This window comes from Nicotiana attenuata, unplaced genomic scaffold (genome assembly GCF_001879085.1).
Source record: "Nicotiana attenuata strain UT unplaced genomic scaffold, NIATTr2, whole genome shotgun sequence".
Taxonomy (NCBI): domain Eukaryota; kingdom Viridiplantae; phylum Streptophyta; class Magnoliopsida; order Solanales; family Solanaceae; genus Nicotiana; species Nicotiana attenuata.
Window position 1 is genome coordinate 9,101 of NW_017673083.1, and position 24,372 is coordinate 33,472.

A 24,372-nucleotide genomic window follows, 5' to 3' on the forward strand; every position below is an offset into this window, starting at 1 on the left:
TCTCTCATTATGATTACGGCTGACAATTCCATTTCCATAGCTAACTTTTTGCAAATAACTTGCCTATTAGTATTTATGTTTTTGAGGGGAGAAATTTAAAAATAGCCAGATTTATAAGTGGTCATTTAAAAATAGTCACAATTTCAAAAGTAATCAAAATTTAGCCACTTTTCATGTAAAGATAAATCTGATTGATCATTTAAATATTATTTTGAGTTTCCAATCAATTGATAACTACAATAACTTTAGTAATTTTGACTGTGGAGACTTTTAAGCCCTTCGAGGCAACCGTGTAAGTTTTTAGTGGATCCATCTCTCATTATGATTACGGCTGACAATTTCATTTCCAGAGCTTACTTTTTGTATATAACTTGCCTATTAGTATTTATGTTTTTGAGGGGAGAAATTTAAAAATAGTCAGATTTATAAGTGGTCATTTAAAAATAGTCACAGTTTCAAAAGTAATCAAAATTTAGCCACTTTTCATGTAAAGATAAATCTGATTGATCATTAAATGTTATTTTGAGTTTTGATTGGTCCAATAAATTGATAACTACAATAACTTTAGTAATTTTGACTGGAGACTTTTAAGCCCTTCGAGGCAACCGTGTAAGTTTTTAGTGGATCCATCTCTCATTATGATTACGGCTGACAATTCCATTTCCTTAGCTAACTTTTTGTATATAACTTGCCTATTAGTATTTATGTTTTTGAGGGGAGAAATTTAAAAATAGTCAGATTTATAAGTGGTCATTTAAAAATAGTCACAGTTTCAAAAGTAATCAAAATTTAGCCACTTTTCATGTAAAGTTAAATCTGATTGATCATTTAAATGTTATTTTGAGTTTTGATTGGTCCAATAAATTGATAACTACAATAACTTTAGTAATTTTGACTGTGGAGACTTTTAAGCCCTTCGAGGCAACCGTGTAAGTTTTTAGTGGATCCATCTCTCATTATGATTACGGCTGACAATTCCATTTCCATAGCTAACTTTTTGTATATAATTTGCCTATTAGTATTTATGTTTTTGAGGGGAGAAATTTAAAAATAGCCAGATTTATAAATGGTCATTTAAAAATAGTCACAGTTTCAAAAGTAATCAAAATTTAGCCACTTTTCATGTAAAAATATAAATCTGAACGAAAATGCTGTTCAAAATCCGGAAAATTCTCCAGCATAATATACTGGAGTTCCAGTATAATATACCGGTTTATCATAATATGCTGGAAGTTCATATATAGGTGCTCCAATCTCCAGTATATTATGCTTGAACTTTTCGCATGTTAGAGTTCCAGCATAATATGCTGGAAGTTCATACACAGGTGCACCGATCTCCAGTATATTATATTGGAACTTTCCGTGTTGCAGCAAAATAGTGGTTATTTTTCAATGATTTGCAAACGCTGGCTCTTTTTGAATGACCAATCTGAAAACTGACTAGCCCGTGCTATTTTTTTTAGCAGACAAATTTTTCATTTTTAACTCATTCAACCAATTATCTATTAGAGCAAAACTTAAAATGTCCCAGCCATTGTTAGCATTCATTCGTTCAGCTTGAATAATAATAATTTGCAAAAAGACATATTTTATCTCAGGTCATATTTTTTGTTTAATTTTCTATTGCGAAGTTAATTTTATTTGAAGGTCGTTTTATTTATTCAAAATTTTCTCAAAAAGTTTTCAAAGATCTGTGAAGAATAAAGAAAAGAGAAAGTAAATAAAAATAGAAACCAATGTTTACTTTACAATACTAAGGTGTAATAATTTAACCAAGCCTACTTTCTAAATAACACATACTTAAATGACGCACACCAGACATTTTCGATTATTCCTAGGTTGAGCAGACAATTCGCTGGTTGTTACAGTATTTTTTTTTTCTTGTACGGTTGTCAAGACTTATCCAAAACAATTACCTAATTGACTTGGAAATCCCAAGTAGGAAGAGAGGAAAGGAGTTTGAGATTGTGATGCATGCATGTTTTGCAAGTTGAGACTGATCAAAAGGAAAAAAATGTGGCTCCCAAACAATAAGGGAAGCCCTGCAAACAGAAGGGGCAATGGGACTGGAGTTGTTGCAATTGCTATTGACAAAGACAAAGGCAGCCAATATGCTATCAAATGGGCCACTGACAATTTGGTTAACAGAGGCCAAACTCTTGTCCTTATTCATGTTGTCACCAAACCTACTTCTTCTTCCTGTATGCCTCTCTCCCTCTTTCTCTCTCTCTCTCTCTATATGTGTATAAATATGTGCGTGTGTGTGTGTTTTTGTGGTCATCGTAAGTTTTGTGGATCTTTCTTTCCCATCCATTTTTGCCCATAATGCTCCTAATTGGCTGGCCTTGATATTGCTGCATTTGCTCTTGTAATTTCACCAATTAGAGCTAGTAGTTTGATTCAAACTCTAGGTTGAGCTAGAAATGGTAGAGTATAATTTCTTCTTTGGTATGTGATCTAATTTTTCACATTTATTTCATTGCGATGGTTGGTATATCGTTGGTACATCCATGTCCATTGTTTTCTTGGTGTTTGGACAACAATGTGAAATTGTGGTCTAGAGTAAGTTCCAAGGAGGAACAGCTTGAATTCCTTATGATGTATACTGACGTTAGCAAACAAAAATCAAATTTAATATGCAGACGGAAATTGTGGTGGAGTTCACGTCGTAGATGGAAATTTATCTGCACATGGGCAAAATCTTGAGAAACAAACCAAAGAATTGTTTCTTACCTTCCATTGTTTTTGTACACGTAAAGATGTAAGCATTACTTCAACTCTTTCCAATATCCACGAGAATGCGTAGCATTTAACATATTATTCATGGAATAAGTAAAATGAGAACATCAATTTGTGTTTCCTCCAACACATGATTGGACGTTAATTGTGTTATTCTCTTCTTTATCTATTTTGTTTTGAACAGATCCGTTGCTTAGACGTTATACTTGAAGACTCAGATGTAACAAAAGCATTGACAGAATATATGTCTAGTGCTGCGATCCAGAACTTGGTCCTTGGAGCATCTAGGCATGGCTTTATCAGGTCCGATCTTTTAATTTTTCACCTAAGATTCTCCATATTTACTTTCAGATTGAACACAATAACCAAAGTAACAATGCATTCCCCTCCCCTTTCCAGCATGAGAAAAAGATATCAAAGTAAACATTGTATTTGACAGTTGTTCAGTCTTTACTTTTCCTAGCTCGATCAAGGGTGTGATATGAACACTAATGCTAATATCTGCCACAGACGGTTGAAGGTTACGGATATACCTAGCACTGTATCAAAGGGAGCACCAGATTTCTGCACCGTTTATGTCATCTCAAAGTCAAAGATTTCTTCTGTGAAAAACGCTTCTCGCCCAGCCCCTATGGCTTCCCCTCTTTATAAACAAATACAGCAATTGGAAGAACAAGTTAATAGTGCTGGAACTACCCCTACTGCTCGTACCAGGGCGATCCATGGTATGAAATGTCTTTTTCCACAATGAATTTTTTTGTACGTCAACAAAAAAACATTTCTATCTAACTTACCTCGTCAAACTACTTGTGCAGCTGGATCAGTTGTGGACAGGTCACAGCGCAGGTCATTCATATCGGATGAGAGCAAAAAAATTGGGTTAGTTCCATGAAACCTGTTATTTCATTGGGGGGAGGAAAGAGGTGTTTGTGTATTGTGAATCTTTAATGATCTTTCAGATTGTGTTTGTATTCTGAAGTCAAAACTTGAGAAGTTTTGTTGGACGATAGGAGCATCTGTTAGGATCGAAATAATCAGGTGTCATGCGGAAGCTAACAAAACAACCCTTGAACGACGATAAATCAGACAACAAAAAAGAAATACACCAAAAGATACACAAAAAATTAACGTGGTTTGGTTAGTTGACCCACATTTATAGGCAGAGATGAGCAGTCCACTATAAAAAAAAAAGTACAAAATATCGAGACAACAACCTCACAAAGAGGCAAACACAAGCGGCACGCTAACACTTGTCCGGAAATTCTCCCCATAAACAAGACTCTCAAATCCATATAGCTACATTGTGGATGCTACTAAATGAGAAGGAAGGATCCTCAATTTATAGAAGTCAAAAACCTTTTACTCCAAGAAAAGGGACTAGCCAAATGTGGGAGATCTATAATTTTCTTCTAAGGAAAGGAAAACTCAATTATGGTAAATATGTTGTCCTTTACTTCGAGAGATAGGAAAACCAAATTTGATAAGAAAATCATGACAAATACTTAACATCATCTCCTCCAAAATGTGACTTGACGAATTTTCTGAAATCAGCAATTAGCCGAAAGCAAGGGCCTTCATTATTTTGGCTGATTTTTATTGATTTTTCTGAAAGACTCAGTTTCACTAATCAAATTAGTGTTTGTTACTGAACGATATCAGTTTTTTGATATTTTACTTTGATGAATTTGATGATTTTAATTTATCTTGTTAGAACTAGTTTCTTGTATAATTAGAATAATCTAAAGCAAACAGACCTGCAGTATTCTAGTGGATCTGCTTCACATATTTGATCCCTTTTCCTGTCAATGATTAAGGCTAAGTAACTCTACCTTGCTCCAAAAAAATGTCCTGCTTAATAACTGAAATTTGCATAATATATGAAAAAAAGATCTGCTGGAATTATATTGGCGATGTCCTGTGGTTTTGATGATATATATGTATATATATACACACACACACGCTAAACCCAGCAGTTTTGGAAGCAGGTCACCATTTGATAGACGAGGAATCCTCCCTTCAAGAATTTTTTCTGACCTTTCTGAAGCGGATACTGATCTATCATTCGTTAGCTCTGGTAGGCCAAGCACTGATCACACATCTTCCATGCTGTTTCATGATGGCATGGATTCTGGCCGTATTTCACAAATATCAACAAGTTCAGATAGTAGCTTTGGCTCAGAACGCTTGGGAGCTCGGGGGAGTGAACTCAGTTCTTTCAATGACTTTTCATCTTCCTCCTTTGAGACAGTAAGTTTACCCTCTTTGTAGGGAAATATGGTAGATAAGTAACTTCTTCAGGAAACAGTTGATATCGACAACCTTTACTGCTCAATTACCCTTTTTTATTAGTCTTGGTTCGTGTTGTGAGTCTATATTAGGGAGAACTGAAAGCAACAAATCTAGGAGAATAGTAAGTTGAACCTAAGAAGCATGATACATTGCAACCTAATTTCTTTGATGATGTTCATTTATGTAGGAGCTCATACGAAGCATGAATCGTTTCAACAAACTAGTTTTTGGCTAGACAATCTAAAATTACTAAGGGGAAAAAGGTTACTTATGGCACAGATAAAAGTAAGCATGTATCAGGTGATTCAAATGACAAAAGCTGCATGCTAGTCTTTGGGTTAAAACTTGAAGATTTCCTGTTACATTTTGATGTTTTTATGGTTAATGTCAGTGTTGAGTATGTTATCAGTATTAACATCACTTTTGAAAATTCAAAGGATGATGGAGAGGCTGAAATGAGAAGGCTAAAGATGGAGCTTCAGAGGACAATGGATTTGTACAGTACAGCATGCAAGGAAGCACTGACGGCGAAACAGAAGGTGAAAAAATTCATATTGATATCTTCTCATACTTTTAGATGGGATAGGATAGTTTTTTATATATTATATGTCTAGTCAGAGGAGCTCAATGTCTGGCGGATGGAAGAGGAAAAGAGATTGGAGGAGGCTCGGCTTGCAGAGGAAGCTGCAAAATTAGCAGCAGAGAAGGAGAGAGATAAGTGTAAGGTTGCTATGGAAACTGCCGAAGCAGCTCAGAGACTCGCAGAACTTGAAGCAAAAAGAAGGGTAGATGCTGAAATGCAAGCCCTTAAAGAGGCAGAGCAGAAGGAGAGAGCATTGATGAACTTAGGTCAAGGTGATTTCAGATATAGGAGGTACAGCATCGAAGAAATCGAAGAGGCAACACAATTTTTCACTGATTCTCTCAAGATTGGAGAAGGAGGATATGGTCCTGTCTACAAATGTTATCTTGATCACACACCAGTAGCAATCAAGGTTTTACGTCCAGATGCAGCACAAGGAAGATCTCAATTTCAGCAAGAGGTATGGACAAGGTCCCGTGATAGTGTTTATGACTGTGTCGAGTATTTTAAGTTATTTCCTCTGTATCTTCTTAATGCAAAATCTTACACAGGTTGAAGTGCTGAGTCGTATGAGGCATCCTAATATGGTTCTACTTCTTGGAGCTTGCCCAGAGTATGGCTGTTTGGTATATGAGTACATGGCAAATGGCAGTTTAGAGGAACGCCTTATGCGACGTGGAGATAAACGTTCAATATCATGGCAGCTTAGATTTCGTATTGCAGCGGAGATCGCCACCGGCTTGCTCTTTCTGCACCAGACCAAGCCAGAACCTCTGGTGCATCGTGACCTTAAACCTGGCAACATTCTGCTTGACCATAATTATGTAAGCAAGATTAGTGATGTTGGACTCTCAAGGCTTGTTCCTCCTTCTACTACTGAAGAGGTAACACAATACCGGATAACATCTGCAGCTGGCACCTTCTGCTACATCGATCCAGAGTATCAACAAACAGGCATGCTTGGGGTTAAATCTGATGTTTATTCCTTAGGAATCCTTCTTCTACAATTGGTAACGGCCAAGCCAGCAATGGGCATAACTCATTATGTTTCACAATGCATTGAGACGGGAGCGTTTAAAGAGGCACTAGATCCTTCTGTTCCAGATTGGCCAATCGAAGAGGCCCTCAATTTTGCAAACCTAGCACTCCAATGTGCAGAACTGAGGCGGAAGGACAGGCCAGACCTTGGCAAAGTCGTCTTGCCCGAGCTTAATCGATTAAGAGCATTGACTGAAGAAAATATGGGTCAATTGTTGATAGGTGGCAGTGCTGGCCCCTCCCCCAGTCACAGCCAAGCATCTATATCGCAGGCAAGTCGCTCATTTTCATTTTTATTGTAAGGTAATAAATTTATTCAAAAGAGTTTGGGCAAAAAAGCCCGTATACAAGAGGTATACCAAGAAGTAGAGACCTAAAAAACATGTTGCTCGTTCTCATAATGAATAAATTCTTCTATATCTCAGTTTGATAACTTATTCCAGGGAACTTAATGCATAGCTAGTAATATTTGACTTTGCAACCATCTTATTCTTAAAATTAGTTTGAACTATATCTTGTAGTATGCAAGATATAATGCGGACCTAACGCTCTGTTAAGGATAGTTCCTAGTGCCGTATCTTGCTAGCGTTTTGTGACAATGCATGGAAGTTGTAATACGGTGCGAGCATGTTATGCAGGAAATTTCAAGTGACCCTCAAGTGCATTCAGGATTTAGTTCAAAAAGTGTTTCAAATTCATCTGCTTCGCAAGAAAAACATTCAGGTACTTTCAACTTTGTATTGGTGCAAGGAAAAGAAAAGTGCTAGGAAGTTCAATTTATTGCTTTTTTTCTTTTGTGCAAATTGTGAGAAGACCCGTTAAAACTTTTCACAAAAGTTTTCCTCCAAACTAAATCCTGCTTAAATTACACAAAATTCGAAGGAAAGTAACTTCTTCTTATTTTAGGTGTCCTTTTCTTGCAAACAGCATCAAGAAAATATATTTTTTTTTATCTTTTCTTTCTTTTTGTTGGCATTTTTTAAGATGACCCCTCTTTAATATGCAGGATCAGGGGATGAATAATTTTTAGTCATCCAGTACATAATAATTCAGAGTACCCACTGCAGTTATATGTTATTCTTCTGTTGTATATAGAAGGATCGAAAGCTCGGGCGTTGAAGCCACTGAAGCTTATCACAGTTTACTGTGACTTTGTTGTAGCTTATGTTAAATTTTTGTTAGATTAAATCAAAGGCGGACTGTTCCAAAACACAATTCATTTGGGATTGAGACGTAGTTGATTGAGTGATAAAAGGCATAGTATCAAATAATATTTGCATACTTAAACTTATAAATAGATTTAACCTTGTGTTAGCTGTAGCATTTTAGTTCCAAGTGAAAAGTGAGCCCTACACTTTTGGATAACAGTCTTGTGGATGTTCACTTAATTGAGTTTTTGAATAATCTCAATTTTGGCTTCATAATGTATACTGGAATCATTGTCTTGTAAAACCCACTCTCCCACTCCTCGACCCTGGTGGAAAAAAAGCTTTTGTTCCTTGATATGAAAGATATAAAAAAATTCATTTGTATTTTCTTCTTACTTTTTCTGTTAGGCCAATTACTTAGACAATCCCTTTATTTTAACAAAAAAAAATAAGATAGCTTTCCCTCTAATTTGACAAGTTTGTAAACATCTCTCCTCTAATTTGGTGTTTATTTCATTGATCTCCATTGTTTTTTATGCTTCTTATATTCTATTGGTTGTTCAGTTTGTTCTATATGAATTGAATGAACAAAAGTTTTTATGATCTTTGTTTTCTCTCTTTTTATGAATAATACTTGCTGAAATTTCGACTATTATACCTCCTTACAAATGTGAAGCACATGTATTTACCTGATGAACCAACATGCTAGATCCGACAAAATGACATTAGCTCAAATGGAAACCAAAATACATGTATTGCATTTCAATCGTTGTGCATGTAATAAGTTTGGTAAAATAAAATAATCCAATATTTTCTGCAGAGAAACCATACAAACAAATGAAAGCTATAGTTTTTTGAGTTTTTTTTCCTTCCTATACCATATATGAAACTTTATTACCAAATATGTGCATATTTTCTAATTTACCCGTCCTGTCGACATTTTTTCTACAATTTTTATACCATTCATTAATTACTAATTATTAGTAGTTAAATCTTCCTAAATAGGCGCGCTACAAATAAGGAAACAAAATATTCTAATTGATTTTACACAAAAGCCTATATTCTGTTCATGAAATTCTCCGTTTTTGCCTCCTCGTTTTTTGTTCTTTTACCTTTTTTCTTGTTTACCTTCTTTTGGAAAATTCAGTTCTTCTTTCTTTCTTTTTCTAGTTTAATTTTCTCTTCAAAAAGAATTATTCCACCCATTTTAATTATTTTAATTTAAACATAGAAAGTAACAATTAAACTAACCTTAAAAAAAATTGAACGGGGAAAATCTGATTATAAAAAATGGGTCTCATCTCTGTATTTTTTGAGAAGAAGAAGGAATGGAGAAGATGAAGAAAGGGGAGGGGAAAAACTACAAAATTACAAAATACAAATCAGTTTAAGGGGAGGGGAAAAAACTACAAATCAGTTTAAATATATAAAGCAGTACTGTTTTTAAGGGTATCTACAAAATTACTACATTTATACTACAATTACACTACAATCTATGTTGAAAAAAAATGTTGACTACAAAATTTTCTCTTTATCTACAAAGTTTATACAAATAAACTATAAATCAGTTTAAGTATTGTATAAAGTTGTATTGTTTTTAAGGGTATCTATAAAATTACTACATTTATACTACAATTAAACTATAATCTATGTTGAAAAAAAATGTTGACTACAAAATTTTCTCTTCATCTACAAAATTTCTATAAAAAACTATAAATAAACTACAGATCAGTTTAAGTATTTTATAAAGTTGTATTGTTTTTAAGGGTATCTACAAAATTACTACATTTATACTACAATTAAACTACAATCTTATGTTGAAAAAAAATGTTGACTACAAAATTTGCTCTTCATCTACAAAAAACCTACAAATAAACTACAATTGCACCCACACTGTCACACTTATATTGAGTCAGATGTTTGTTAACCAAGTTTTTTTCTAGTTTGGTCAAGAACTTGTGTGTCAATGCCGGATAAGTGTGACACTTGAAGAATCTCTACCTTTAAAGAACCTCTAAATTGCTTAAAAAGACAATTTATTTAATTTTGAAATAATATAGACAAAATGGAGCCGGAGGTTATAGAAGATTCATATGGTTATCCCACAAATTTAGGATTGAGAATTGTTGATTGATCGATTGAGGAAGTCTTCTGTGTCATACATCTACTCTCGATCTCGTAGTTGTTAAAATTTAGAACAATATCTGACAATTACCAGAAATTACAATAATCGAAACAATGGGTTTCATATTGTATCTCTTTGGCTAAAAATTTGATTATAAAAAATGGGTCTCATCTCTGTATTTTTTGAGAAGAAGAAGGAATGGAGAAGAGAAAGAAATGGGAGGGGGAAAACGTCGCTTGTCAGATCTTAGGAATTAAGGGGAGAGAGAAACGTGGGATATATGGACACCTTTAATTAAGGAGTAAAAAAACTGCCAATTAATTATACCTTTAAATTAATTATGGTATATAATTGGTAATTTGGTATGCTAAGTGTAATTAAGTCAAACCTTAAACATTGAGGGTAATAAGGTTTCCTATGTGGCATAGGAATGTAAAAATTCCTAGTTTTTATGTTCAATGGGTGCCTAACTTAACAAAACCTTTAAGACAAGATCAATTTATCCAAACTATAAATAAAAACGAATGTAAAATCTTACTGGGATATCATCATTTAAGCGACAACATAACACACTTTCATGAATTATTTTGTAAAACACAAGCATAATTTATAGTAGAAATGCAGTATTGTTCTCCATACGTAGCTTTTGGGGGGCACTTTTCATCTTACCACTGAGTGTTGCAAAAAAAGGGGACAAGGTATGCAGTTAGTATTTATGGGGATCCACAGAAGGCAAGAGGAAGATTTCATTAGTTGCTTGGGATAAGATTTGTCTTCCTAAAAAAGTAGGAGGCTTAAATGTCAAAGGATGCAGAAACTAGAACACTACTTCAGTGGGCAAATTGCTATGGCAGCTTGTGAAAAACAAAGATTCCCTTTGGGTGAAATGAGTACATGGAATTTATATGAAAGGGGAAACTAATATATGGTCACATCAAGCACCTCAAACCAATAGCTGGTATTGGAGAAAACTAAATAGTATGAAGGAGGAGATGCATGCATGGTATCACCAGGGGAAATACATTCTTACAGAAGGAGGGGACTACTCAATCACTAGTAGTTATATTGCACTACATAGACCACAGAGTAGATTAAATGCAGCTAAAACTGATATGGAGCAGAATGGTAATGCCAAGACATAGATTCATACTATGGCTAGCTAACCAACAGAGATTGCTTACAAAAGATCGACTGTTCAAGCTACAAATTCAATTGGAGGATATGCAATGTTGCCTATGTGATGATCAAATCCCGGAGAAAACCCAGCACCTATTTGGAGAATGTAATTGGACAGTAGCAATGCAATGGATTGGTGCCCATATACAGTTTGGTGAGATTCAACAAACTTTGGAAAGAATAAAGAGGCGACAATGGACAAGTCTGAAGAAGGAAGTGGTAGTGGCAATCTGGGGGGCTGTTGTGTATCATACTTGGAAGGCCAGAAATTGGAAGATGTTCAAGGGAGTAAATGTACAAACAGAGATTGAGATAGCACAGATTAAACAAGAGATTAAAGAGAGGATAGTTATACTTAGGATATCTAGAAAAACGAGAAGTGGTAGAGATTTTCTGCACACTTTACTTTGTACTTAGATGTAATTAGATGATGTTGTGAGACTAACTCTCCCTGCAAACATAGGCTGTGGAAGTAAGTGCTATTTAGGTGTTGCTAATTTCTAGCTTATTTGTTATCAATGGTAATTTCACAGTTGTTACCAAATTTATAGTAGAATTACCTTTCAAAAATGGATAGTCAGTCAACTCATGAGATTGTCCAATTGGAAAGCTTTAATTCTAGAATAATACGTGGTACGGTGACTGTATAGGGTAAAATAGGTTCGTATTAAATACTAAAATAATAAAGCGACACGTGGAACCGGAGACAGACGAAAAGCGAGGCAAGTGGAAACCAAGACCGAGGACAACAGCTCCAGTTGACACCGGTTAGACCTCGAAGGGAATATTGCTAACGAAGACAAACAAATGTTTGCCACCCAATGGCATTCAATAAATAATATTCTTCAGTATTAAATACATAATCCGTTACGATGAATTTTGGTATTCATGACCTGACGTTACACATTCATCAATGGGCCCCATAATTGTCATTTAAAGAGGGGCTTGATCCTAGGACCTTATTCCCTATGTGCAGCTATAAATAATGACTTCAACAACCATTGTAGAACACAAATTTTCTGACAAACTTATGCTACACTTTATTCTAAGCTCAATAATACTTTATTTCCTGTCTATTGATGATCTTATTATTGCCTTCGGAAGCTCTGCTCCCGGAACCAAGCTATCTACCGTATTATCTCAATTTCAACGCTAAGTCTTGTATTTTATTTAATTTATTTATCATTTTGAGATTAAATCGATTCGCTTGTCTATAAACCACGTTACAAATTCAACTGTGCTATTTTACGGTTAAACAGTTTGGCACCCACCGTGGGCTTAGACAGTTGCATAATTGAGTTGATTCTTGCATCTATTACAAATCTGTTTAATTCTTTGTTTCTTAGCGGAAAAATCGTAAAAATGACAGATAACGTTGTCAACATCGCACACAACGTAGAGGCCCAAGGAAATCCGCCTCAACACAAATATTCGATCAGTGATACCCGCAATGAGGAGGATGCAGTCATACTAGTCCATGGCGGCCAATATCCATGACACGTTCGAGAGGCAACTCCTGATGATGCTGAAGACGAGAACGTTGCGAAAACGGTGAGAGTCCTGAGGGAACAACAAAAGGCTATTATGGGCCATCTCTCGCACAAGATCAGGCTATGACAGAGTTGAGGCAAGCGTTGTCAGGTGCTTCCAACAACGCGAATGGAAGAGGTTCAGTTCCTCCCGCTGCTCCCGCAAACCAAACAACACAAAGGGTTGTTAATAACACTTCGAGGGGTGAGGTCGGCTTCGATGGGGCCGGGGGGAACGGCAGCGGATCTGGTAACAATAATGGAAATGATCCCTTTAAAATCGAACTCATGCAGTTTATGAGGGAAATAAATGCTCGAATGGACCAAATCCCGGGCGCGCTGCCAGTGTTGAAAGGATCGGACTCAAAGAAATAGACCCAGTTGCCGTTCAAACCGAGCGCGGCACCAGGTTAATCCCGAAGCAGTTCAAAATGCTAGACGTGCCAAAATATGATGGGACATCGGATCCTCAGAAGCACATCATCACCTACACAACGGTGGTGAAAGGAACGACTTAGCTCAGCACGAGATTGAGTCAGTCTTGCTGAAGAAGTTCGGGGAGACACTCACGAAGGGGGGCCAGACATGGTATTCACTTCTACCCGAGTATTCAATAGATTCCTTTGAGATGCTCGAGGATTCTTTTATCAAGGTTCATGCCGGGGCAAGGAAGGTACATGCTTGAAAGGCCGATATATTCAGAATTGTGCAAGGAGAGTTCGAATTGCTGCGAGAGTCCGTGACCAGACTTCAGAAGGAAATGATGCTGCTACCGGCCATGCTAGATGAATAGGCGGTTGAGGCATTTACTAAGGGGCTGAACACGAGGAGCTTTGACGCTTCCCGAAAACTGAAAGAAGGTCTGCGCAAGTTCCAAGGAAACGACATGGGCAGATGACCACAATCGCTATGAATCAAAGATACGAATAAAATATGACCAACTTGGTTTCCCGGCATCAACCAAGGATCAGAATCGAGAGAAGAATAAGGAAAAAGTTGAAGGATGATTTCGACACGGATCAACGGTCTTTTAAAGGCCGATTTCTGCCCTACGAAAGGGCCGAAGCAGTAGAGGTTTCCGGTCGGCGAACAGGTTCACTACCGATAGGAGAGTTGACCGCAACCAGAATAATAGATCGTTGCAAGACAAAGAGACATCAGGCTACCGGGATTCCACCTACCCCAAATTATCCGAGTATAATTTCAATGTCAGCATGGTGGAACTGGTATCCGCGGTAAGGAACATTAAAGAGGCATGGTTCCCGAGGCCGATGAGATCCAATCCCAGTCAGAGGGTCCCTAATCTATAGTGTGAGTATCATGGGACTAAAGGCCACCAGACTGGGGACTGTCGACATCTGCGTGAGGAGGTGGCAACATTGCTGAAAAACGGCCATCTCATAAAGTTCTTAAGCGATCGGGCTAAAAATAGCGATGGCCACAACCGGGATAATGCGGAACCCTCAAAGACAGGAGAATATCATCTTCGTCTAACGATCAACATATTCGGAGGGAACAAGATTAACGGTGTAACCTTTTCAGCAGCACAAAAGACAAAGGTATCGGTGACCCATAGCAAAAAACTCTAAGAAGTCGCTGAGGACGATATCACCTTCACGGAGGAGGACGTTGATGGACTCCTACTACCACACAACGATGACCTGGTAATTTCTCTTAATATTTTAGATTTTAAAATTAAACGTGTTTTGGTGGACCCAAGGAGTTCATCCAATATTATCCAATGGAGAGTGCTGGAACAAGCCAAGCTAGGGGTGTGCATTCGAATCGGTTTATCGATAAATCGAATCGATTATTTGTTTCGAAATCAAAATCGAAAAAATTGAAACCTTATTGAAACGATAACGATAAGCATATGTACAAATCGATAATCGATAAGTAATTATCGATAAGGGTCAAAATCGAATAGATAAATCGAATGTACACCCCTAAGCCAAGCTAACCGAAAGCATCATCCGGCCACAAAGCTCCTCGTCGGGTTAAACTTAGCAAGCGTAACAGCTTGAGGGGAGATCCTGCTGCCCACAAAGGCCAAAGGGGTCATGAAGATACTATAATCGAAGAGCCAATCTCCATTATTTCAAAGTGGGAGACTTGGTTTTAAGAAAAGTGACTCAAAACACCCAAGAGCTCAACGTAGGGAAGTTGGGTCCGACGTGGGAAGGCCCCTATCAGGTTTTAGCTATCACTGAGAAAGGATCATATGAATTGAAAAATCAAGATGGATTAAAATTGCCGAGCAACTTGAATGTGGAAAACCTCAAAAGATACTATTGCTGATGAGCACCGCCTATACTGAAAGTATGAGTTGCACTATTTTTCCCTTCGTCCAGTTTTTGTCACAATTGGGGTTTTCTGGCAAGGTTATTAATGAGGCAGCAACGCAAAGCATACAACGAAGAAAGCGCCATCGGCAAAAATAAGACCTTTAAACGACTAGGCATGGAAACATCAAACCACTACGGGATGGTTAGATAGTCTTTGGCTCGATAGCAAAGTTCCTAACAGGAAACAAAGCTTGCTATCAGACCAAAAGGTACTCCGACCATTCACGAGTTCCCCTTCACCACAAGCCACTGGGGGTGGTTAGATAGTCTTTGGCTCGGTAGCAAAGTTCCTAATGGAAAATGAAGCTTGCTATCGGACCAAAGATTATCCAACCATTCACTAGTGGAATCTTTAAAGGAGCAAGACTTCTAGTGTTCCAATTTGCATTTTTCGCATTCGAAAAGTTGGGGGGGATGATATGAGAATACGACAACCTGATTGCCACAGAAATCGGGACTCTAAAATCCGGGAACAAGAATATATTATCGGGACCAGGGACTACGTGGCCAACCCCATGGAAACAAGTTGTACAAATTAGCCACAAGTAATGGAAATTTCTTTTCAGCACAATGAATACTTATGTACTTTTAAAATGGAAGGAATAAAGTAAAGTCTTTTTATTTTTATCTTGTTTCTTGTCCAAACGATGAATTACTTTTATCATTTAAAAGTTAATCAAGTACTTCAAATGCTAGTTCCGGAATAAACAGGAGACGTCCTATTCAAGAGCACCGTAAACATAAGAGGACCCTCTCTTATGAAACCCTCACTGTAAATGGTTAGTTCCAGAATATTTTATGCCATGAACCCAAATGCAATCAGGGTTAAATGAACCCGAAGCCTTGCATAATTCGATGCAAAAAAGTAAACTTTGCGCAATGCTTAAACGAGAAGCACTTTTATATAACAAACGTGCCAAGCAGCGCAAATACAAAAGTATGAAAAAAACAAAGGGAAAAAAAGCAAAAAACTAAACTACTGCGCCCCAGAACTTGGGGAAAAAGAAGCGTCTGCGCCCCTAGGAGAAGTAGGCGGATCTGCCGCCGACTCGAGATCTTGGACTTCATCATCACCCCCTTCAAGTTCCTCCTCAGTTCCAGAGAACTCGGAACCAGAACCAGAAGAGTCAGTTGCATCAGGTCGAACTGGGAGGCACCTACGGGGGGTTGATTCCAACTCACGGGCCTTGGCAATCTCGGCATCAAAATCAATGACGCCCGTTTTGGCCTCTTCCAAGGTTTTTCTCCTCATGCTATATATAGAATATGTTTCTTAACAGTGAGGGAATCCGCTCGGCGTTGGAGCTCTGATTTAAGCTGATCAACCTCAGTCGAAGGCTATCCTTCTCGAATCTTGTGGCCCTAAGGCTGAGATCAAGGTCACGGATAGTAAAGATATGAACCTTATTGTGTTCTATGACCCTCTTATACTTCTCCTCCATCTGGGCACGCTTCTCCTCAACAGTAGTAGCCTTTCAGCTTTGGAGTTCAAGGCTGCCTCCAAATTATTCAGTCTCTTTGTAGAGGCAGCCTCGCGCTTGGCAGCAGCAAGAACAACATTTTTTACCTCAGACCATTTAGCCTTGGCTTCTTGAAATTGTACATTTAACTGGGATGCTTCTTGACTAATGGCCATCACTTCCTGCTCGCTCTGCTGCAACCGAGCCTCCAACTCATCGGCTTCAGCAGCTTGTGCTTCCAGTGAGGAAGGCAGGCAGCAATTTGGTCCCTCTCGGATAGTAGTTGATCCCTCACGGACGTAAGCTTTTCTTTGTCAAGGATCAACTTTTGAAGGCCCTCGGAAGCGAGGAAGTTGGCCTGCGAAGCAAAAATCCAAGTTAGAAATCCTTTTATAATAAATCAAGGGAAAGCAAACAACAAAGAGAACGAGTGCCATATCGTTGATGCATTGTGCATGGCATTATTTATCATACATTCCCCCGAAAGAGAGTGTATTTTCTTTTTGTCTTTCTCTGAAGCCAGCGGCTTCAGGTAATTGGCGAGTTCTACCAGTCGGGACAACAAATGGCACTCGATAGAGACCGAGAGGGTCTCGCTCCTCCTCCTCTGGGGATCTGCAGAGGGAGGTGAATAGTTGTACCCCAAATTCCCATGGCCTGGGGACTGGGGAGGGGGGACATCCTCCTCTCAAATGTCTGCGGCCGGTGGGGTTGATGTATCAGTTCTTGGTGAAGAAGATATGACTGGCGTGGAAGGAGATAAAGCTGATAGTGTTGTGGGTTGAGAAACAGCTGCGGCAAAGGCAGTGCTGGTTGTAGGTTGCTCATCAACCAAAGACGGGAGAGGCCCGGTACTCAGCCCCATAGAACCGGGAGTAGTAACTGGGGCTCGAAAGTGATAATTGGCATTCTCCACTATATCACACTCTCCCTAGAGCGCTTGGATGTCGTCCTCGGTTGGTGTTATAAGATCTTCAGATTGAGCATTCTGTTGAGCTGATGAAGGTCGTTGTCTCCTCTACGGAGAGCCTCTTTATAACTGGCTTCCCCATCATCTTCAATGACCACAATAGCTGCGGTTGGCTCGGGTGTAGCATTCTTTACCTTTTTACTTTTGCCCTCGACCAAGGAGGAGCACCACCTTTTTGGTTGCTTGCTCTCCGGCTGGGACTCCGAGAGGAAGCACTAGCATAGGAAGTTGATCCGATAGCGCTTATTCGGGTGAAGGCTTCTTCAGCAACCTCGTAGCCTCTGCGGGATCAGCCAAAATGTCCTCCTCAGGGATGGTAGCAGAGCCCTGTGGAAGACCTGAATTCAACGGAAAGAGAAGTTAACCAATTTTCTTATATACAAAACTGTGATAAAGACAAGATTAGTTTTGCGAATCAACTTACCGTGATTTTTGGCCTTCCACCCACCGGCGGGTCTCAGGCGTGGTAATATCCACGATCTTCTAGACCCACTAGTCCAAGCCTTCAACCCTTGGTGGTATCCACCGAGTTGCTGAAATAATGAAAAGAGAAGGATTAGTAACAACATGAAACAACCTTTTATCAGAGAAAAGACAGATGTTGAACTTACGTGTACGAGTTTCACGACCCGAAATCCCAACATCGGAGTCGCGATGGTGCCTAACATCCACTTGCTAGGCAAGCCTACGTGAGATAATTAAATAACCAATTTTAACGGTTAAAAACACAATGGTAATATACAACGAGAAATAGAAACCCAATCTAACATAGTACTGGTATAAATCACGTGATAATATCTACCCCCAGAAATTCGGAGTCACGAGTACACGAGCAACTAGAAGTCTACAAACAAATGAAATAAATACAATTGTTTCAAAGGAAATGAACAGTAAAAGTGGGAAAAGGAAGGGGACTTCAAGGTTTGCGGATGCCAGCAGATCTACCTCGAGTCTTCGTATGCAATAATCCAAGCTGACGTGCGTCACGCAGCGCGGGGATCAATACCAATATCCGCACAAGAAATGTAGAAGTGTAGTATGAGTACAACGTACCCAATGTACTCCGTAAGTGTCGAGTCTAACCTCGACCAGGTAGTGACGATGCTATTACAAGACACCTATGTAGATAAACCTGTACAAGTATATATAAAACAGCAACAATAACAGAGAATAATAACGTACAAACTAGGAGGGGACATGCAAGAAGGGGAAAAATATAACAACTACGATAGGTATGAAATCACGAAGTAACCAAGTAAATCATCAATCAGTAAATCAGTTAAACCAATGATGTGAAAATGGCACGACATCACCTTTCGTGCTTTTACTCTCTTCCTCACCATGTATTGGTGATATAAGTAAAATGAAATGGCACGGCATCATCCTTCGTGCTTTTACTCTCATCCTTATAATGCAATAATGAATAAATGAGATGAATGATACGATATCAACCTTTGTGCTTCTACTCTCTTCCACACTATGTAATAATGAATAAATGAGATAAATGGCACAGCATTACCCTTCGTGCTTTTACTCTCTTCCTCACTATGTAATAATGATATTATGGATTCAGGTAACAAATAATGTGGAGAATATATTTAACGTCAAATATGATGCAAAGATACAAAAATTCAACTTCCAAAAATATTCAACAACTATGAAATAAGCAATAATTACGAAATGAATAATCAAAGAAGTAATAACCTAATCTAATCATGGATATCATAATTAACAACGTAATAAAATACAAAAAAATAAGTCTCGCCCGCACGCTTTAACCCAATAGCAACGTATAAGTACTGTCACCTCACATATACGTTGTTCCACACATAAAACACGTAGCAAATAGACTAATAAGTCCTAATCCCTCAAGTCAAGGTTAACCACGACACTTACCTTGCTCCGCAATCAAACCAAAGCTCCACAGGGGCTTTGCCTCTAGAATTAGCCTCCAAACCAATCAAATCTAATCAAATATAGTTCAAACAATTCAAAATAAGCTTTAGAAATTACTTACGAGTGAAAAAGATTCAATCTTTAATGATTTTAAAAAAAATCAACAAAAGTCAACCCAGGGCCCATTTGGTCAAAACCCGATATTCGGACCAAAATCTAATTATCAATTCACCCCCGAGCCCGATTATGTGATTAGTTTCAAAATTTGACCTCAATTTGAGGTCTAAATCTCAATTTATCAAAATCTCCAATTTCTACCTAAATCCCTAATTTCTACAATGAAAAAGCATAGATTAAAGGTTAGAAATCAATGGGTATTGATGGAAATGGAAGAAAACGAGCTAAAATATACTAACTTATGAAGTTGAGATGAAATTTCTCTTCAAAATCGCCTCTAGACCGAGATCAAACTTGAAAATAGTGTAAACTGAAGAAAATCCCGACTTTTGGAAGTTTTAAATCACTGGCGCCAGGTCTTCTTTGCGTTCGCGTAGGACCTGACGCGATCGCGAAGCACTACAACCTAATTCGCCTTCGCATTCGCGAGGTGTTCTTTGCCTTCGCGATGGCCCTTCCCCCTGGCCTTCGTGTTCGCGACCCTTGGTTCGCGTTCGCGTAGAACACCCAACAGATCCCCTCCCAGGCCCACTACCCATCGTGTTTGCGTTCGTGTGGTCTTGGTCGCGTTCATGAAGGGTGATCCCACCACTGCTTCCCGTTCGCAACCTTACCCTTGTGTTTGCATAGAAGAAATTCCACCCCAGCCAGGTTACCCTTCGCAATCGCGAGAGTGGCTTCGCAATCGCGAAGAACAACACACCACACCATAAATCACTGAAAACCAACAATCTCCTAAGTCCGAAATGGTCCGCAGCCTATCTGAAACTCACCTGAGTCCCTCGGGCTCCAAACCAAACATGCACTCAAGTGTAATAACATTATACAAACTTGCTCGCATGATCAAAACACCAAAATAACACATAGAACTACGAATAGGACATCAAAATGTATGGAATTCTCAACGAAACTTAAGAACTTTCAAAATTTACAACCAGACGTCCGAATCACATCAAATCAACTCTATTTCATACTAAATTTTGCAGACAAGTCATAAATAGTGAAATGAACCTATACCAAGTCCCGGAACCGAAATCCGAATCCGGTAGAAACAAAGTCAACCTACGGACAAACTTAGGAATCCTTTAAACCTTCAAATTACCAGTTTTCAACAAATCACATTAAATCAAGTTAGGGACTTCCGAATTAAATTTTAGGCATACACCCAAGTCCCAAATCGAGATGCGGACCCATCGGGACCATCAAAATACTAATCCGGGTCCATTTATACAAAATATTGACCGTAGTCAACTCAAATTATTTTCAAGGCTAAAATTCACACTTTCTTTAATTTTTCACATAAAATTTTTCCAGAAAAAGAAACGGACTGTGCACGCGAATTGAGGAATGCTAAACGGAGCTATTCGATATCTCGGAACACAGAAATAAAGGCTAAAACTCAGAATAACCTATCGGGTCATCACAACGAGTCCATGACTCAGGGATAGATGGAGTTGTGGCCGAGATGATATCCCTGGTGGCAACAACAACAAACCGTTCCGTCCATCTACGGTCGTTGTTGTCATCCATGCTGGTGAGCAAAGCATGCTGGTCACGTTTTCTAAAGTTTATTACTCCCCCATGAAAAATCTTGGGGGAGTGGAGGTTCATCAAGCGAGCCAATGTGAGCTCTTCCCCCGTCTCCTGGCACATCCACTGTAGACAGGCTACCGTCTGCCACATATAGGGGCCTACTTGGGCCAAGCAGACTTGATACCGATGGAAGAACTCTAAGATCACGGGGTCAAGTCCCCCGCTCAATGAGAATGGGCCCAAAGTGAAATGGTACGTGTAAACATACGTAAAACCCTTCTTAGGGAAGGTTACTCGCTCCACCAGATTGGGAGCGATGATGTTCAAGTCATGGAAACCACAATCCTTCTTCACAGCGGGAATGCTAGAAGGACGGATGGAAGAAGGGTACACACCAACATCCCATGTACGAGAGCTTGTAAAGGAAACTTCTCTTCGAAGTCCTTGGTTGTGCCGAGTCTTCTGGGGATGGTGCTCACCGTAGGAGGTGCAGCATCATCGATGCTTTCTTTGTTTTTTAGAGAACTTGAGTTCTTGGAGGAGGAAGCCTTGGCTAGCAGAAGGTAATAAGAGTCCTTTGAAGAAGAAGATCAAAGAAGAGTGAAGGCAAGAAAGAGTTGATTGCAAAGAAGTTGAGAGAATTTGAAAAACTGTGAAGTGTAAAAGGAGAAGAATGAGGCGTATAAGTAAAGAAATATGCGGCTAAAATCCTGGCCATGATTACCTCAAGAACCGGCGAAAGTATTGCTAAATCTGGAGTGATGCGTGTTCAGGGCATTAAATGCGGAGAGAAGTATGTCTAATCAAGCATCAGAAACTTTTCAGAAGGGATCAGAAAATTTCCGCCAAGAAAGGTATTTTCACCAATTTTCCGATGACACAAAGATGTGCTACGGAAAGCAGGGGGGCTATTTGTATAGGGTAAAATCGATTCGTATTAAATACTCGAATAATAGAGCGACACGTGGAACCGTAGACATACGAAAAGTGAGGCAAGTGGAAACCAAGATCGGGGACAGCAACTCTAGTTGACACCGGGTAGACCCCGAAAGGAATATTGCTAACGAAGACAAACAAATGTTTGCCACCCGATGAAATTCAATAAAGAATATTCTTCAGTATTAAATACACAATCCGTTACAGAGAATTTTTGCATTCATGGACTGTCGTTACACATTCATCAATAGCTCCCAATAATTGTCATTTAAAGAGGGGCTTGATCCTAGGACCTTGTTCCCTAGGTGCAACTATAAATAGTGACTTCAACAACCATTGTAGAACACAAATTTTCGTACAAACTTATGCTACACTTTATTCTAAGCTCAATAATACTTTATTTCCTGTCTATTGATAGTCTTATTACTGCATCCGTAAGCTCTGCTCCCAGAATCAAGCTATTTGTCCTCTCGATTTCAATGCTAAGTTTTGCATTTTCTTAAATTTATCTATCATTTTGAGATCAAATCGATTCGTTTGTCTATAAACTACGTTACAAATTCAATTGTACCATTTTACGGTTAAACAATAACCTTTTAATTTTCATCCTGTATCACCAAGCAACCAAGATGAAACAATGACAGAAGGAGCGCATCTAATTACAAACCATAAATATAGTTTATACTAGGTGTGCATACCTCATCTAACTGCTTTATTAGAAATATGCATACCTTGTCGGCACGCTTCGAATTCGATAGAGAGCGTCTTACTATTTGATGAGCAGGTGTGTGGTATAATTAGGATAACAACTACAAAGCACAATCTATGCATATACACCATACTTGAAAAGAAAATAAATTTGAAGGAGAAGATTTAACTCAAAGAAGATGATTAGAGATTTGTGCAGATAACATATTAAGAAATTAGGCTCAAAGTAGTAATGATCCAAAAAAAGAAGACAATAAATGTAGAAAGGAAGGGAGAGCTTTCTTATTTCATCAAGTGTTCAAGTGTATACAATGTGATGCCAAAATTCTATATTTATAGGATTTCATTGATGTAATACAAAGGGATATGGTGAATATGACATTAACCATTGAGATCATAAATAAGTAATGGGTGTTACAAACATAAGTAATGGAATATTGAAATTTATGCAGATAGTGGAGAAAAGTAATCGGAATTACTCCTTTGGGAGTTATGGACATCCGCCATAGTTTAATATTCCATAACATATTATATTGTTATCAAAATCTGACATGAAAAGTTATAGGATTATATAAGAAAAAGAAATTACGGGACTTGATTGCATATAGAAAGTGATTGAATAGAAATGACTAAAGCAACATAAAAAAGATAAAAAAAAATTCCATAGCTTAATTAATCAATGTAAAGATTTCATAGCGAAGAGTACTTAACGCTTCCGTTTAACCTATATCCAGTTTTTACTTGGTAGTTAGAGAAAACTGCTCCTCCTCATACCCCTTGTTATCTGAGATTTATAGGAAAGTTGATCAAGTTAGTCCTTACAAACAACCTGATGCATTATTTCCGTTCAACTCTTTAATCGATACATGGTGAAAGAAAAGAAAAAAATTCATACGTCGATCCCATCATCTTCATCTCGTAGGAACTACAAGATCACTCCAAAGACGCCTTTGGTATCCAGGGGCCACAAACCAACCATAGAATCTTGCTCAATAAGTGGAACACATTAGATGTCGCTCTCAAGTTGAGCAGTCAGGGTATGAGAAGGACACCGAGTTATTCTTAGTTGTTGATAATAGTGTATTTTAAAAGTGGGTTTTGAATTTCGAGTACCACAAGTGAGCTTAAATGAAGTACGAGTTGTAACAAGTTTGAAAATATTTTTAAAAACAGTGGCAATGCACCACTATTGGAAGTTCGATATGAAATAAGTATTTAAATCAAGTGGGTATTGTTGAAAAAGCTTAAAAATATAAATCACAATTATTGTCAAACTTTGGAGACGAATATTTGTAACTTTGATCCCGTATATCCGAAATTATTTATAAAGCGGCTAAACTTATAAAAATTTTAAACTTTACTTATGTCTTAAACATGGGTCTCGGAATCAGCTATTTACGCAATTGCCCCTTAATCAAAATCATAACAGTTTCGATCGGGTACCCGATTACTTGTCTTTTCCATCGTAACATCCTTATTTCAATAAAAATTTATAAACATTTGATGTTTACACCAAATTAATTAAGGCAAGTCATGTGTGTTACATAGATTTGCTTATCATCATTAAAGAAAGAATACGTATTCTAACTTTAATTTTTAATTGCTAAGATTAAATTGCTTGGTTTTTACCTCCTTCTTTCCTCAAACTTTTTTCTTTCTTTCCTCTTAATTGATCCAAAGAAAGATTTAAAAGACTTGCTTGGTTGAAAAAAATCAGAAA

At 38.1% G+C, this 24,372-nt stretch overlaps 1 protein-coding gene across 2 annotated transcripts; it reads left to right on the forward strand.

Moving 5' to 3' along the window:
• The first annotated feature begins 1,906 nt into the window (after positions 1-1,906).
• On the forward strand, positions 1,907-8,185 carry LOC109215403 (U-box domain-containing protein 52-like). 2 transcript variants are annotated; one of them, XM_019379467.1, is made up of 11 exons: positions 1,907-2,201; positions 2,643-2,761; positions 2,924-3,042; positions 3,250-3,464; positions 3,555-3,618; positions 4,713-4,986; positions 5,466-5,567; positions 5,643-6,071; positions 6,163-6,921; positions 7,288-7,372; positions 7,656-8,185. In XM_019379467.1, the coding sequence occupies exons 1-11, from the start codon at positions 1,979-1,981 to the stop codon at positions 7,670-7,672; spliced, it is 2,406 nt and encodes an 801-aa protein (XP_019235012.1). In that variant the 5' UTR covers positions 1,907-1,978; the 3' UTR covers positions 7,673-8,185. The 2 variants fall into 2 exon arrangements, with proteins under 2 accessions (XP_019235012.1, XP_019235013.1); XM_019379468.1 differs by having other exon boundaries at positions 1,908-2,201; positions 4,725-4,986.
• The last annotated feature ends 16,187 nt before the right edge of the window (positions 8,186-24,372 follow it).